The following is a 15026-nucleotide window of genomic DNA, read 5'->3' on the forward strand; positions in this document are numbered from 1 at the left end:
TGAAAACATTGCCAAAGAAACTATACGCATTACTGCAGGCAGCCTCAGAAATCCAGACTGCCTTGAAGGGACATATTTAAACGCACCTCAGCTGGGATTACCATAATGCTAAATCAAAATATGGTATAGTTTGGATTACTATCTCTAGTAATAATTTGGATTACTACCTCTTGTGCAAGCCCAATTATTGCTGTTTGTAAATCATGATTTATATAGTTTAACATGCTCTGCCAGTTCAGGCAGCTGTGATCTAGTCGATCAGCAAACACAGTCGCTCTGATTCTGTCGCACCCCAGAACGCGCAACCCCTGAGCCCCAGACTGTCCTATCCCTTTAAGAGAGCGTTTCTATACGCATAGCTCCCAGCCCGTCCCACCCCAGGCGGAAAAGCGAAGTGAATCTTCCGCGCTTCTGATTCTGGAGGATCGTGTTTAAAAACCGACAACTTTATAGTCTCGCTTCAGTCTGCGAGGACCGTCGCGCTTACAGGACAGCTGGTCACAAAGCGGGAGCGGCCATGGAGGAAGGTACGTCTGTCCCCGTCTCCCCCCACCAGCCCCTTGTGGGTTGGGGAGTATGGAAGGGGATTGAGGGCAACTCCAGGATCTCCCCAGTCATCGCGTCTCTTTCGGGGCTTCTGCTTTTGGTTTTGTCCTTAAAAAGTACAGAGAGTGTATAGTGCGCGCGATCCTGCTGTGCCCCCAGTTCAGAACAGCCTTGATCCCGAAGATACCTCGCGTTTTAGCCCTTATCTGAATGGCGCTTTTCCTTCCCTTGTTGCCCGCTGCTCTGTGGAAACGCAGAAGGTATGGGAGCAGGGAGGAAGTACAGCAGGGAGCGTGCTTTGTGGAAAGGAGAAACCCTGCGCTCTCGGGATCCGAGGGCAAGGCTTGCCGTCCCTGTCGGACGCAGAAAGCAGTTCCGACACAGGGGTGCGGACTTGTTGGACTTTCGTTTCCTCTGAATCCTTCCTACAGGCGGCAACATGTACGAAGAGCCGCGGAGGGGCGGGGGACCTCCTGAAGGAGGCGAAATTGATGACGTGATGAATGGACCTGTCCGGAATGGGCCAGAAGTACAGGTAAGAAATACCTTCCTTGCTCAATAACATCCAGGTCCAGGAGCTGGATGAATTTGGCTCGCTCTTTACCTCGCCAGCTGCGACTCTGGCATCAGAAGCTAAGCGAGATGATCTCTAGTTGTGGGTTAGTCGGGGAAGTCATAAAAGCATCCCAGAATAAGACAGTGGAAAATCACTTACACATTGTTGGGAGGAAAATCCACTCACAAGATGGATCTGTCTATGACAGTGATGGCTAACTTTTTTGCCGTCAGGTGCCAAAAGCAGGAGGAGTGTGGGGGGATCATGCGCATGCGTGCTCACACCCATAATTCAATGCCCCCCTGCGCCACGTGCATGTGCGCGCGACCCCCCACCACTCCCCCTGCTTTTGGCATGCGATGGCAAAAAGGTTACTGGTGGGCCCGGTAGGCCTGTTTTTCGGCCTCCCCAGGCTCCAGAGGCTTTCTTGGAGCCTGGGGAGGGCAAAAACAGCCTCCCCCACCCCATTGAAGGCCAGAAACGGCCTGTTTCCTGACTTCCCGTGGGCTCAGAAGGCCTGAAAATCAGCTGGCCACCACGCACATGCGTGCTGGAGCTGAGCTAGGGCAACGCTTGCTTGCCCACAGATGTGGATCTGCATGCCACCTGTGGCACATGGGTCTATGAAATCACTATGCAGCCAGCTTGGCTTAAGGGTATCTTAGCTTTTTGATAAACCTAAGGTAGCCTTCCCCAACTTCAGGGGTGAAATCCAGCAGGCTCTGACAGCTTCTGGAGAACCGGTAGCAGAAAGTTTGAGCAGTTCGGAGAACCGGTAGTGGGAATTTTGAGTAGTTTGGAGAACTGGCAAATACCACCTCTGGCTGGCCTCAGAGTGGGGTGGGAATGGAGATTTTGCAATATCCTTCCCCCAGGAGTGGGGAGGGAATGGGGATTTTGCAGTATCCTTCTCCTGCCATGCCCACCAAGCCATACCACACCAAACCCACAGAACCGGTAGTAAAAAAAATTGGATTTCACCACTGCCCAACTTGGTGCTCCACGGAGATGTGGGCTTTCAGATTCCATCAGTTGCCAGACTGGAAAAGGTTATTCTGAGGAAATTGTCTTGTGTGAGGTGTGCATTTGTCTGTGTATTCCGTTTGTTGTAAATTGTTTACAGAGTTTAAAGAACATAGGTTTTTGGAAGGAAGAAGGGCTAACGTGTAACAAGTGATTACCGTCTTCATTCTTATTCTTTCAGAACTAGTGCTGGAAAGATGGAGCCTCCCCACTCTTACCGTGTGTATGTGTGTATGTGTGCATGTATGTATATGAAGTAATATTTTGCAGTATGGCTTTAAACCAGATTTCCACCACATAAATATACAGTTTCTTACAAGTTGCAACCAATGCCTTTTCAGGGAAGTGTTTGTGGCATTTTCCCAATGCCACAAACACTTGTTTGTGGCATTGTCATTTTGTAAGCCGCCTTGAGTCCCTCGGGAGAAAGGCGGCATATAAATTGCAATAATAAATAATAAAATAAATAATGCATAAGCTGCAGTATTTTGTCAATTTTTTTTCCATTTTCACCATTTTTACAGAATGATCATTTCTTGCATACATTTAAATACCAGAATGTATCACTTTAAAAGCAACAAAATGAGATAAAGCTACCTCATCCATAGTCCTCTTAACATGTTACCTAAACAATAAAAAAACTTAAAAAAAACAAGTTATTTGCAACCGTTAGGAAACAAATGTACATATATTAGATCTGATGGTGAAATGCCACCTAAGGACTTTTAATTGTCTTAAACGTAAAGTTTTCTCTGCAGCAATGCCATATGCATTCTATTTCATAGAAATGATAAACAACATTTGTTTAAAAATTGAATGAGATAGTGAATAAAATTCAATGAAGCAAAATGATTGGGTGTAGCCTTTCTTTGGCATCTGTTTCTGGAGAAGCCATCTGCATGTATTGTAATCATACTAAAAGTTTTACTTATACATACATATGTACATACATGCTTGTGTATGTGCTCTTCAACACTTAAAACTACTTGCATTCATTGCATGTCTTCCCCAAAACAGCCTTTCATTGGAGAATAGAACTCTTAGAGTGTTACTGATCTTCTTGGCTGTAATCCTAGCTTCGATTGCAGGTCACCTTCACTCTTTTGTGAAATATGTCTGTCTCCGTGTATCTTAACCACTTCACAGAGCATTTTTCCCAACTCCTTATGATGCTTCTGTCTTCAGCTGGAGGACTTTGTGGGGGCTCATGCAGAATACAATGAAGAAGAAGAAGAACGAAAGTACTTCCGCCGTAAGCGTCTTGGAGTTGTCAAGAACCTTTTGGCAGCCAGCATAGCTGGAATGCTGACCTATGGGGTTTTTCTAGGTAGGTATTGCAGGAGTTACCATTCTCTCCTTCTGCCATATAATTATTTGTTTATTTGTTAATTTATTGTTAGACAAATTTACAAGGCTGTCCATCTACCAGAAGAATCATGAATGGCAAAGAAAAATAAAAGCACAACACAAATATCACAATCAGCTTAAAGAAACAAAAAGGACAGAGTCAAAGCCCCAATAAAAATCTAATACACTTAGATCAAATGCAAGCATGCCAGAGCTCCATTAACATCCCGGCCTCCGTCTGGAGAAAAGCCAGTCTTTACTGCCTTCTTTTTTTCATTTTTGGGAGAGTTTTTAAATAATTAAAAAAACAAAGAATATATAAATTAGAAAAAGAGATGCGTTTAAAACAGTATAGATAAAGGAAAAGAGAAAAAGTTAAAGACGTATCTTCTGAACTTCTTTACAGAGATATAAATTTTTATCTTTCTCCCCCTGTAGAATTATATAATTCCCTTCTTTCCATAGTTAATCTAAAAATCCAGATTAAGTCATTAGTCAACCTTTAGTCAACCAGAGTCATTGGTAACCAGAAATCACTGGTTTAGTTTGTCTGTTTTCAGCAAAAAATCCAATCTTTCGTAAGAGTACTTGTTATTTTGTCCCTGGAGTCAAACACATCTTCACTGCCTTTTGGAAGGCCAATAGGGTCTGGGCCTTCTGTACTGCAGGGAGAAGGGGAGGCTGTTCTGTAAGATAGCACCATGACACAGACCAGCTACATTTTGGTTCTGCTTCTTGGGCCCCACCAAGTGACACTACTTCAACAAAGGAACCCAGTTCATGACCATTTTGCTAGATCTAATCTGCATGAGATTCTGTTCACAGTGTTTGCTATACTTCTAAGTTAAACAGGAGGGAGATCTGCAGAGAATCCGTCTTGTGCCCAAATAAATTGTAGGGATGTTAGTTTAGGCATTTACTTTTCAGAAATAGAGAGCAATTTGGTAGCGTTATTGCTTAGAACTCAGCGATGATGTGCAGGATCTGTAAGTAGTTGGTTTTTGAAATACCAGGAATACATTCGGATGGATATGTTATGCTTTCATTCTATTGTTTGTTAACTCTGGAACGATAGCTAAGTCTCAGTTGCGATAAGCTTCTTCTTAACAGGATGAAGCACATTAGGATCCTGGAGAAACAAAGTTTATTTTTTGTTTTTTTCTGAGCATCACTGTACACTGTACATTATACACTATACACATCACCCGATCTTATATCCACTAAGCATTTAAGTTTACACAGCTTGGAGGTGAAAAATATGCATACAAAGGATGATATGGGCAAAATACTCACTTGCCTAATAATTGTGCACACGGTGTAGTTCAGTTCGTACATCATGCAGAAACATAACTTGGCTTGCTTGGTATGGGATTGGATGTTGTGAAAACTCAGTCTTTGTGATTTGTAAACCATAATTTGTGGTTTACTGCAATGGAGGAACACAGGGCTGAAGATGGAAGCCTTCTATAGCAGCTGAATGATAGACCAAGGGCAAAAAGGATTAATCCTTGAGTTTCCATGTTGTCTTCCACAGGCCTGCTTCAGATGCAGCTCATCTTGCATTATGATGAGACCTACCGGGAAGTGAAATATAGCAATCTTGGGCTACAGAATATTGATAGCAAAATGCTGCTGGGCATCAGCATCACACCCCTTGCCGCATTTCTCTATACTCCAATATTTATCAGGTAAAGCTCTGCTCTGGATCAATTTTCTTTCTTTTCTTTTTTTTCACGTATTCTTTAAACTGTGGTTTTAGAACATTAAAAGATCTAAAGCCAGACATTCACAACATGCAGAATCCAGGCGCTTCTCTTTATCTTTCCAGATTTTTTGGCACTAAGTGGATGCTGTTCTTGGCAGTGGGCATCTACGCACTTTTTGTCTCCACTAACTACTGGGAGCGCTACTATACTTTGGTACCATCTGCGGTGGCAATTGGGGCTGCCATTGTACCTCTTTGGGCATCTCTGGGCAACTACATCCTCAGGTGAGACCGATTGCAAAGATTGGGCTGAGAAGAAGAAACAAATACTCAGCTACAAGGCTGGCTTTATCATATTTATTCAGCTTTCTGCCAGCTTGATAGGTCTCCTCGGTGGTACTGTTTCCCAAACTGACCTAGGCATTCAGACTGTTTCACATTCTATAGATGGTGGTAGGGGGAAATGAATTACCAACTCTTTGGATGCTTCTGCTCCATGTAAACAATTCATGACTGCTCCCATGTGAAGGGGTGGTATACAGTTTAGCTTAGGCTTTACATGGGAAACTACGCATTGTCCTACCAGGCTAACCCATAACCTCTTTTTCTGCACCTCTATTCCAACAGGATGGCACAAAAATACTATGAATATGTGAACTACAAGCTGGAACATGTCCAGGAGCAGAAACGGGCACCACGTGGTGCCTACAATTCCTACATCATTACCTTCGAGGCTGTCTTCTATGGCTTCTTCTTTGTGAGAACTCTACCAACACAACCTAGTGGGTTTGGGGGAGGAAGACATGGTAGATAGCGCCCTATGCTGTCCTCCCTTGTCAACTGGGAAACTATAGCTCTATTGCTAAGCTCAACATTTCCGAAAGGTCCTTTGTGTGGCTTTTAATTTCCTTTTCTCCCACCACTAATGAAGCTGACAGCTTCTTCCATTCCTGTTTTCCAGTTGAGCTTTGTCTATGCCCAGTTTCCCATGTTTTTCTTCTTGAAGAACTATCTCTTTGAGCTGAACCACACACTTTATGACGTCAAGAATTGTGGTGAGTAGGTAGGAGGGCTATTATAATTTGGCCAGACTGATACATAATTGGCTTTTCCCTTGGAAAGTCATAATCACTTATAGCTCTATGTTACACTCTTCTCCGCTGCTTGTCTAGCTGGGGCCTCTATTTACCATAATCTTTTTTTTTTTAATACAATTTTATTGATTTTTTATACACAAATAAAATATAATAACAATTCTGTTTAACATCGGATTCGCAGTGTTTATACATATATACATGAATAAGTGTCTGGTGTCATTTGTACTATACATTTCTAATTAATTTCTGCACCTTTTGTTTCTTCCTTAATTCTATCATTTATCCATTCATACCATCTTCCCCACACAGTATCATAATCAGAATTTTCATCGTCATTTATCTCGTGAGTTAATTTACTTATCTCTGCACACTCTAATATTTTATTAATTATAAGGTCATCTGGTGGTAGGTCTTTCTTTTTCCAGTATTGAGCGTATGCTAGTCTGGCAGCTGTAGTTATGTGTATTAGGAGGTGGACCTTTTCCTTTCCGTACCCTTTCTTTACCATTCCCAGGAGAAATATTTCTGGATTCAGATCAATGTCTTCTTTAAGTATGTCTTTCAACCATCTCCGAATTTTGCTCCAGTACCTTTTTGCTTCGGGGCATGTCCACCACGTATGAAAGAAGGTGCCATGACCATGGCCACATTTCCAACAATTTGGCTGCGCATTGGGGAACATCTTTGCTAGTCTTGCAGGTGCCAAATGCCACCTATGAAGCATTTTGTAGTGATTTTCCTTATATGTGGCTGCTCTAGTTAATTTATAATTTTTATTCCAGGCTTCTTCCCATTCATTAAAATTCAAACTGTGTCCAATATTTCTCTCCCATGCTCTCAATTGATTTCTAATTATATCCTCATCTCTGTCTTCCTCTAATAAATAGTTATACAGCTTGGCCAACGCTTTTTTCCCTGGTCCCATCAAAATTTTGTCTAATCCATTATATCCTAATTCTAGGCCATACTCTTCTTTATCTTTCTGGTATCTTGATTTTATTTGCAGATAAGTCCACCAATCTAAGGTTATACCTTGGTCTCTCAGGGCTTCATTTGATTTAATATTTCCCCCTCCATCAACAATGTCTTTGTATCTGCACAATTTCTCCATTCCCCACCTGTTGGGGTAAATCATTGCCTCTACCGTGGAAAGCCAGTTTGGGACTTTTGAATAGTATCTCTGCCTGATTCCCACCCACGTTTGTATTAGGGAGTCTCTAATTTTATGCCTGTGGAAATAGGTTTTCTTTTTATTGTCTTTGTCCCATAGATATGCATGCCACCCTTTCTGTAGGTCATATTCTTCTAACACTAAGATTCTCTTATTCTCCAAGGTGATCCAATCCTTTATCCATATCAGCTTTGCTGCTCTGTAATACATTTCCCAATTTGGGAGTCCAAATCCTCCCACATTCCTTTTTTCTTGCAGAATTTTAAGTGAGATCCTTGATTTTTTTCCCTCCCAAACAAATTCCCTAATGGTCTTATTTAATTCTGAAAAAAAAATTTCTTTAAAATTACTGGTAAATTTTGATATAAAAATAAGATCTTGGGGAGGATGCTCATCTTAATTGCCGCAATTTTGCCAATAAGTGATAATTTGATCTTTTTCCATCTATCCAGATCTTGTTTTAATTTATTAATTAATGGAGTATAATTATCTTCTTTTAGAGATGAGCACCTTTTGGTTAGCCAAATTCCTAAGTATTTTATTTTTGGGACAACTTGTAAGCCCAAGGTTTCTTCTATCTCTTTCTTCTGCATCTCAGTTACATTCTTAGTAAGTATTTTGGTTTTAGATTTGTTATTTACCATAATCTAAGATCTCTCTCTTTTCTAGGGACTGCAAGCCATGGGATCCTCATTGGGTTCAACACCACAGTTCTCCAGAAATTGCCTCGCAGCAGTGAGCTCATCATAGTGGAGAGTGTGCTGATGGGAGTAGCCTTCCTCTCCATGCTTATGGTATGTACTGCAAATATTTATTTATTTATTTAATAGATTTATATGGCCACCCAACTTCCACATGGTGACTTCAGGTGGTGTACAGCATCAATAATAGTGGTTGGCTAACTTTTTATTTTTAGATAGTGAAATTGCCTTCTATAAAACAGCCTCATTCCCATCTGGAATAATCAAAAGTGTTGGTTGAACAAAAATACGTTTTGTATAGGTTAGCAACTTCTGATCCCCAAGGCATTATACACCTGCAGGAGGATATATGTAAATATGGAAACTTACACTACATGCAGCTATGCTGCTGCACCATGACAAAAATGGCTAGGTTGTAAATTGTCCCCTAATATATTAATCTATACAGGTGGTAGTCCTTCACTTATGACAGTTCATTTAGTGACCATTAAAATTACAAGGGCACTGAAAAATGTGACTTATGACCGTTTTTCACACTTACAACCTTTGCAGCATCCCCATGATCATATGATCAAAATTCAAATACTTGGCAACTGGTTCATATTTATGACCATTGCTGTGCCCCAAGGTCACGTGATCACCTTTTGCGACTTTCTGACAAGCAAAGTCAATGCAGAAGCCAGATTCACTTAACAACCAGGTTACTAACTGCAGTGATTCACTTAACAACTGTGGTAAGAAAGGTCTAAAATGGGGCAAAATTCACTTAACAAATTTCTCACTTAGCAACAGAAATTTTGGGCTCAGCTGTGGTCGTAAATCGAAGATTACCTGTATTACAGTTGTAAAGATAAGCAGAAATAATCTATTTCTCTATTTTGCTTAAAAAAGGATGGAATTAAACCTGAGGATAGGCCTACCATTGAAAATGCTAGCCCCGTTTTGGGTGCGTTCATTCTGTGATCTCTATTATTTAGGCAGATTTATTCAATACGAGCGACATGATCTAAAATGTGTTTCCCTGATCCAAATCATTTGCTTTCACTGATATGGGGAAAGTGGGAGAAAGTCAAGAGACCTACTTCTTCCCTGTCCTTGTCATCCCCCAATGGCCTTTTGTTTCCACAGGTGTTGTTTCTTTGTGGCTCTGCTTATCGCCCCACGGAGGAGATTGACCTGCGTAACATTGGATGGGGCAACATCTTCCAGCTCCCTTTCAAGCACATGCGAGATTATCGTCTGCGCTGCCTCCTCCTCTTCTTCATCTACAGTGGCTTTGAAGTGCTCTTCCTTTGCACTGGCTTTACTTTGGTATGTGTAAGCTTCTCAGATAGGAGGGACTGAGCACACAATGAGGTCTATAAACTGAAGGTTTCTTTCCTTATCTGTCACAGAACTATGGTGTCTGTTCTATCGGCCTGGAACACATGGCTTATATTCTCACTGCTTATGGAATCTCATCTGCTCTTGGCTCTACTCTGGCGCTAACTATGCTGAGGCTGCCTCGTCAAGTTCCCCTCCTTACTGGAGCTTCTATTCATGCCATCATCTTGATTGCCCTCTTCTGCTGGGAGCCTCAACCCAAAAACTTAGCTGAAGCACCCATAATCTACCTGGTGGCTGCTTTCTGGGGCCTTGGCAGTGCCCTCAACAAGACAGGGCTCAGCAGTAAGTAAATAATATTGCTCTGTGTCACAGGTTCCTCTCCTGGAACAAACAGATTTTTGCTCCTGTTCTGCTCCAAACCAAATGTCTAACCATGGTACTTGCTGGGCTCTCTATGCAGCAGGAAGTACATCAAGGCAAACTGAATAATAAAAGCAAATTCCTCATTATGATGTACCACATGGTGATTAGTTGAATATTGCTTAAAATTAGCATAACATTTTATTTATTTATTTATTTATTTATTTTATTTCTATACCGCCCTTCTCCCGAAGGACTCAGGGCGGTGTACAGCCTAATTCAAAACACAAAGACGGACAGAGTTTAAAAATAATTAAAATTATTAAATAATAGGCCCAATTTATAAAACCCCAAATTTAAAATCCCATTTAAAACCAATTAAAATCTTTACCTTGATAGCCCAGCCTGGCGGAACAACATGGTTTTGAGGGCACAGCGAAACACACGGAGATCAGAGATCTTACGTATTTCCGGGGGCAGTTCATTCCACAGGGCTGGGGCTCCCACAGAGAAGGCCCTCCCCCTGAGTGTCACCAGCCAACATAATTTGGCTGATGGCACCCTGAGGAGACCCTCTCTGTGGGAGCGAACTGGCCGGTGGGAGGCTACTGGTGGCAGAAGACGGTCTTGAAGGTATCCAGGTCCAATGCCATGGAGCGTTTTAAAGGTGGTAACCAACACCTTGAATCGCACCCGGAAGACCACATTAAGTTTTTGAACTCTTTCTCACCCAAACATCTTCACTAACAGAGAAAGATAGATCCTTTATCAGTGGTTTGCACCTTGGGGTGCTTTCTTGTTAGCCAGGTTCCCCCCGCCATCTCTAACTTTCCAGCCAGCTCGGGTTGGATTACTGATGGGAGTAAAAAAAAAGAGAGAGAGAGAGAGAAAGGAAAAAACTCAGTCTCACAATTCTGATGATGTACCACTCTTTTCCTGTAGCACTTCTGGGGATGCTTTATGAAGACAAAGAACGGCAGGACTTCATCTTCACCATCTACCATTGGTGGCAAGCCTGTGCCATGTTTGTTGTTTATTGCTGGTCTGATATGCCTATGAAGGTGAGTGAGGAAGCCGGGCACAAAAGAGAATTCTGTAGGTCAAAGGATAGAGCGCATTCTTTTATTCTTTGGTAAAATGCAGATAAGATATAAAGTGGGAAAGGAGGAGAATTTCCCCAGTCTAGTGTGAATCTGACCTAAGAAGAGTGAAGTAATGAGGAAACCATTAAGGCGAAACTGACAGAAAATATTACTCTGCCTGAGAAAGAGAAAAGCATTAGAAAGAAACTCAACTTTACCTTGATTATATTTGCATTCCTTCACACTTGGCAATAAAAGAGAAAAACTCTAAAGCAAGGCAAGATATTTTGTGCAACTTTGAATCTTCCCTTCCTCCTAGACAAGGTTCAGGACAAAGTAAAGGAGCACCTGAATTTTGCTGTTTGGTAACTAACAGAGGCTTTTCCTTCCAGGCTAAATTATCCATCGTGCTTATTACTTTGGTTGCTGCCGTGTTTTCCTACATATGGATGGAACGTAAGATATCCCAGAGTGTTCCCCACCGTCTCCCTAAAATTCCCAAGCCTCGCCACAAACTGCGAGGTTACCGCTACCTAGAGGAGGACAACTCTGATGCAACTGATTCAGAGGAGGAAAAGGAAGAGGACGAGCAGAGGGAGGCGGAGGCAGAAGGCAATGAACTTGATGGCTCACCACACTGCCCTCGGCGGAGGAGACAACATGCCTATGGGGAGGCCTTTGGGGAAGAAGTTGGGGATATCAGGGGGTAGTTCCTGCTTTGCTTTCACTGTGACCCTAACAATATGTGCCAAAGACTATGAATCTCAAGTGCCTTAGATTTCAACTTCCCGCTACATCACTAATGTTTTCTTCTTGGGATTGGTCCTGTAATGTTTTAACTTGGCCTTGGAAAGACTGTGTGAATTACGTCCTTGGATTGGTTTTCAAGTTTAGTAAATCTGGGTCCATGTTTTAGTCTGAAGAATGGGTCATTTGAGTGCTTCTGAGCTTGGTTGTTTCCTTGCATATGTTTCATTATCCAAACTAGGTAACATGATCAGTGTAGCAGGGAGTGAGATTTGCTCTCATTTTATATTCTTATGGCTTGCCCTGTCAGTGTTGGTCGGAGTGAGATTTGCTGGGTCATTTAAAATGGGTCATTTGTAATAAGTCGATTTTAGGACTTCCCCCTGCTTTGTCCTCGCTCTCTAACAGTGGGAGTTAGTAGGTACTCAAGTACAAATTTTCTTGAAACAGCCTTAATGGATTTTGAAAGGTGAGTACTTTCAAAAGTTATTTATGAGAAAATCCTTGGGAAGCAGGGAAGGAAGGAGGGCTATACTGATACTTACTTAACAGGTACTTATGAGGTAACTCTTTGGAAGCAAGAAAGGGAGAGCGATACAATGGCCTTCCTTATAATTTAGATATACAATGATATATACAAAAATATATTAAATCCATTTCTAAGGTGACTGTGTCCATAAGTGAAATAAATAACAAGCTGGAAGTGTCAAGTAAACCGTTTAATATTTACATTTAATCCTGGCAATTTAGTACTATCGTAGATATCGTCGGTGGTCACATGACTGCACACCTTAGCAACAGCAGCTCTGGTAGTCCTGGTTACCTAGTTTGCCTAGTCATAGGCAAACACTACTCCTGATCTGCTGTGGTCATCTGGTTTCAACTTCCCCCCACCCATTACCTCCTCCCCATCCCTATCAGCCCCAGCTGACCTTGACCATTTTCCTCCTGCTCCTGGTGAGGCTGTTGCTGGCCATTTGCAAGGCCTTTGTGAGGCCTCGGCAATGCCTGGCATGGCATCAGGGAGGCCTTGCACAGGTCCAGTAGCTGCCTTGGCTAGGCATACTTCATCAGCAAGAAGAAGACAGCAAAAATCAGCTGGGATAGTGGGAGATGGCAGGGTAGGTGGCAGTGGCAGAGTGCAGGATAGTTAAAAAGGCCAGAGATTGGGAGGGAATAAACAGTTGAGAGTTGAATCAAATGCAGTGGTTGTAAATGCAGCAGGCTGCCAAGCACCCAAATTTCGAGCACGTGATTGCGGGGGCCAGTGGTGAAATCCAATTTTTTTTACTACTGGTTCTGTGGGAGTGGTTTGGTGGGTGTGGTGTAGCTTGGTGGGCGTGGCAGGGGAAGGATACTGCAAAATCTCCATTCCCTCCCCATTCCTGGGAGAAGGATACTGCAAAATCCCTATTCCCACCCCATTCTGGGGCCAGCCAGAGGTTGTATTTACCAGTTCTCCGAACTACTCAAAATTTCCGCTACCGGTTCTCCAGAACCTGTCAGAACCTGCTGGATTTCACCCCTGGCGGGGGCACTGCAAAAGCTATGATACTGGGAGCCAATGGTAATTATCATTTGTTCTGCGCCACTAGAACTTCAGTCACTGAACAAATGATTGTAAAGCAAGACTATCTGTAGAGGTTTCCTTTTCCTAGTGAAAAAAATGACTGAGCAGATCTTCTTTTAATTCCTTGTAGAGGCAAAGTCAAGATAATTTAGAACTAGGATCTTGTCTCTAAAGTCATTATCATCTTTCCCCCCAACCCCCCCAAAATATAACATGAAATACATGCAAACACTGTATATGTATATATATGTAAAAACTCCAGAAACTCAGGATACCAAGGAATACTTAATTATTGCAAAAAACATGGAAAAATATTTAGCATTTTTAATTTTTATAATAAATTTTATGATATTTTATTTTATTTTATTAAATTTCTATACTGCCCTTCTCCCGAAGGACTCAGGGCAGTGAACAGCCACAAGATAAAACACATAAATACAAAAATTTAAAATAAATTAAAAACGAATTAAATAATTTGGCTGAATTTAAAATACCCCATAATTTAAAACAAATTAAAATTTATTAAAATTTACATTTAAAAAGGGGAGAAGATTTAGGCCAGGCCAGCTTGATGAAATAAAGAAGTCTTAAGCGCGCGACGGAAGGTGCGCAGATCCGGGATCCTCCGTATCTCCGGGGGGAGCTTGTTCCAGATTGTAGGTGCCCCCACAGAGAAGGCTCTCCCCCTAGGGGCTGCCGGTCGACATTGTCGACACCCGGAGGAGCCCCTCTCTATGGGGCTATTGGTGGGAGGCTATTGGTGGTAGCAGGCGGCCCCGTAGATAACCAGGTCCTAAGCCATGGAGCGCTTTAAAGGTGATAACCAGAACCTTGAAGTGCACTCGGAAGACCACCGGGAGCCAGTGCAGCTCGCGCAGGAGAGGTGTTACATGGAAACTCCACGTTGCTCCCATAACCACCCACGCGGCCACACTCTGCGCCAGTTGGAGCCTCTGAGTGCTCCTCAAGGGGAGCCCCATGTAGGGAGTGTTACAATAGTCCAGACGAGAGATGACAAGGGCATAAGTGACTGTGTGTAGAGAGTCCCGATCTAGAAAGGGACGCAACTGGCGGATCAGGCGAACCTGATGAAAAATCCTCCCGGTTTTGAATAAAGGCTATGCTGAATCAAAATTGCTTGAATCAAAGATGATGGAATCTGTCTGTAATGGTGTACTAGTTCATTGCCAGAGGCTTAGCTTCTCCGACATCCAATATTCATCCAGTAAAACCATAGAGTAACTTATACTGGCAAGGTTATATCCACACTAGAGAAAGCAGAATAACTTTTATTGGTGTGGCATATTCTTTGGACGTATTTTCTAATAGCATCATTTCTAAATTATGAGTGAAATCCTAGTAGTCTTATGATGCTAGAGAGCTGTTCTTTTTCTATGGACAAAATATTTTATCCATAACAGGAAATGATGCCTTCTTCATACAGAGAAGGCCATTACCTTCACATCTATGCCAATTCTTTTTGGTCAAAACCATTATTCCACTAATAATCATTGCTAGTATCTGTATAGCAGAATCTAAAAGTCTTACTAAAACTCTTATGCCCATAATCTTTAACTGGATGAAATGGTACATCATAGGGCAACAGTTTTTCAGCCAAGTACCTCAGATGGACTAGTTTACAGAATACATCCAAAATCTGGGATCCATGACTCCCATGGAACTGAAATTTGGTGCAAATTTTATAAAATAAAAATTATCATAAAACATATGACATAATTTTTAAAAATGTCATAAAACATTTTCTGTGGTCAACTCCTGATGTGCTATACAGTTT

General features: G+C 42.0%; 1 protein-coding gene and 1 long non-coding RNA gene across 2 annotated transcripts; one reads left to right on the forward strand and one right to left on the reverse strand.

Moving 5' to 3' along the window:
* The first annotated feature begins 267 nt into the window (after positions 1-267).
* Positions 268-12376, forward strand: UNC93B1 (unc-93B1 regulator of TLR signaling). Its single transcript, XM_034433853.3, has 12 exons — positions 268-527; positions 978-1081; positions 3311-3452; positions 5007-5160; positions 5301-5462; positions 5805-5934; positions 6139-6232; positions 8115-8239; positions 9275-9457; positions 9541-9814; positions 10775-10893; positions 11307-12376. Exons 1-12 carry the CDS (start codon positions 518-520, stop codon positions 11622-11624), a joined length of 1815 nt encoding a protein of 604 aa, XP_034289744.1. The 5' UTR covers positions 268-517; the 3' UTR covers positions 11625-12376.
* Positions 5005-12445, reverse strand: LOC117675326 (uncharacterized). The gene is made up of 3 exons (XR_004594178.3): positions 12392-12445; positions 10743-10925; positions 5005-5046 (listed from the first exon to the last, which is right to left on the reverse strand). It is a non-coding gene; the product is annotated as an uncharacterized LOC117675326 (long non-coding RNA).
* Positions 12446-15026: the final 2581 nt, after the last annotated feature.

Source organism: Pantherophis guttatus, chromosome 1 (assembly GCF_059756535.1).
Source record: "Pantherophis guttatus breed Tessera chromosome 1, ASM5975653v1, whole genome shotgun sequence".
In the NCBI taxonomy this organism is placed as follows: domain Eukaryota; kingdom Metazoa; phylum Chordata; class Lepidosauria; order Squamata; family Colubridae; genus Pantherophis; species Pantherophis guttatus.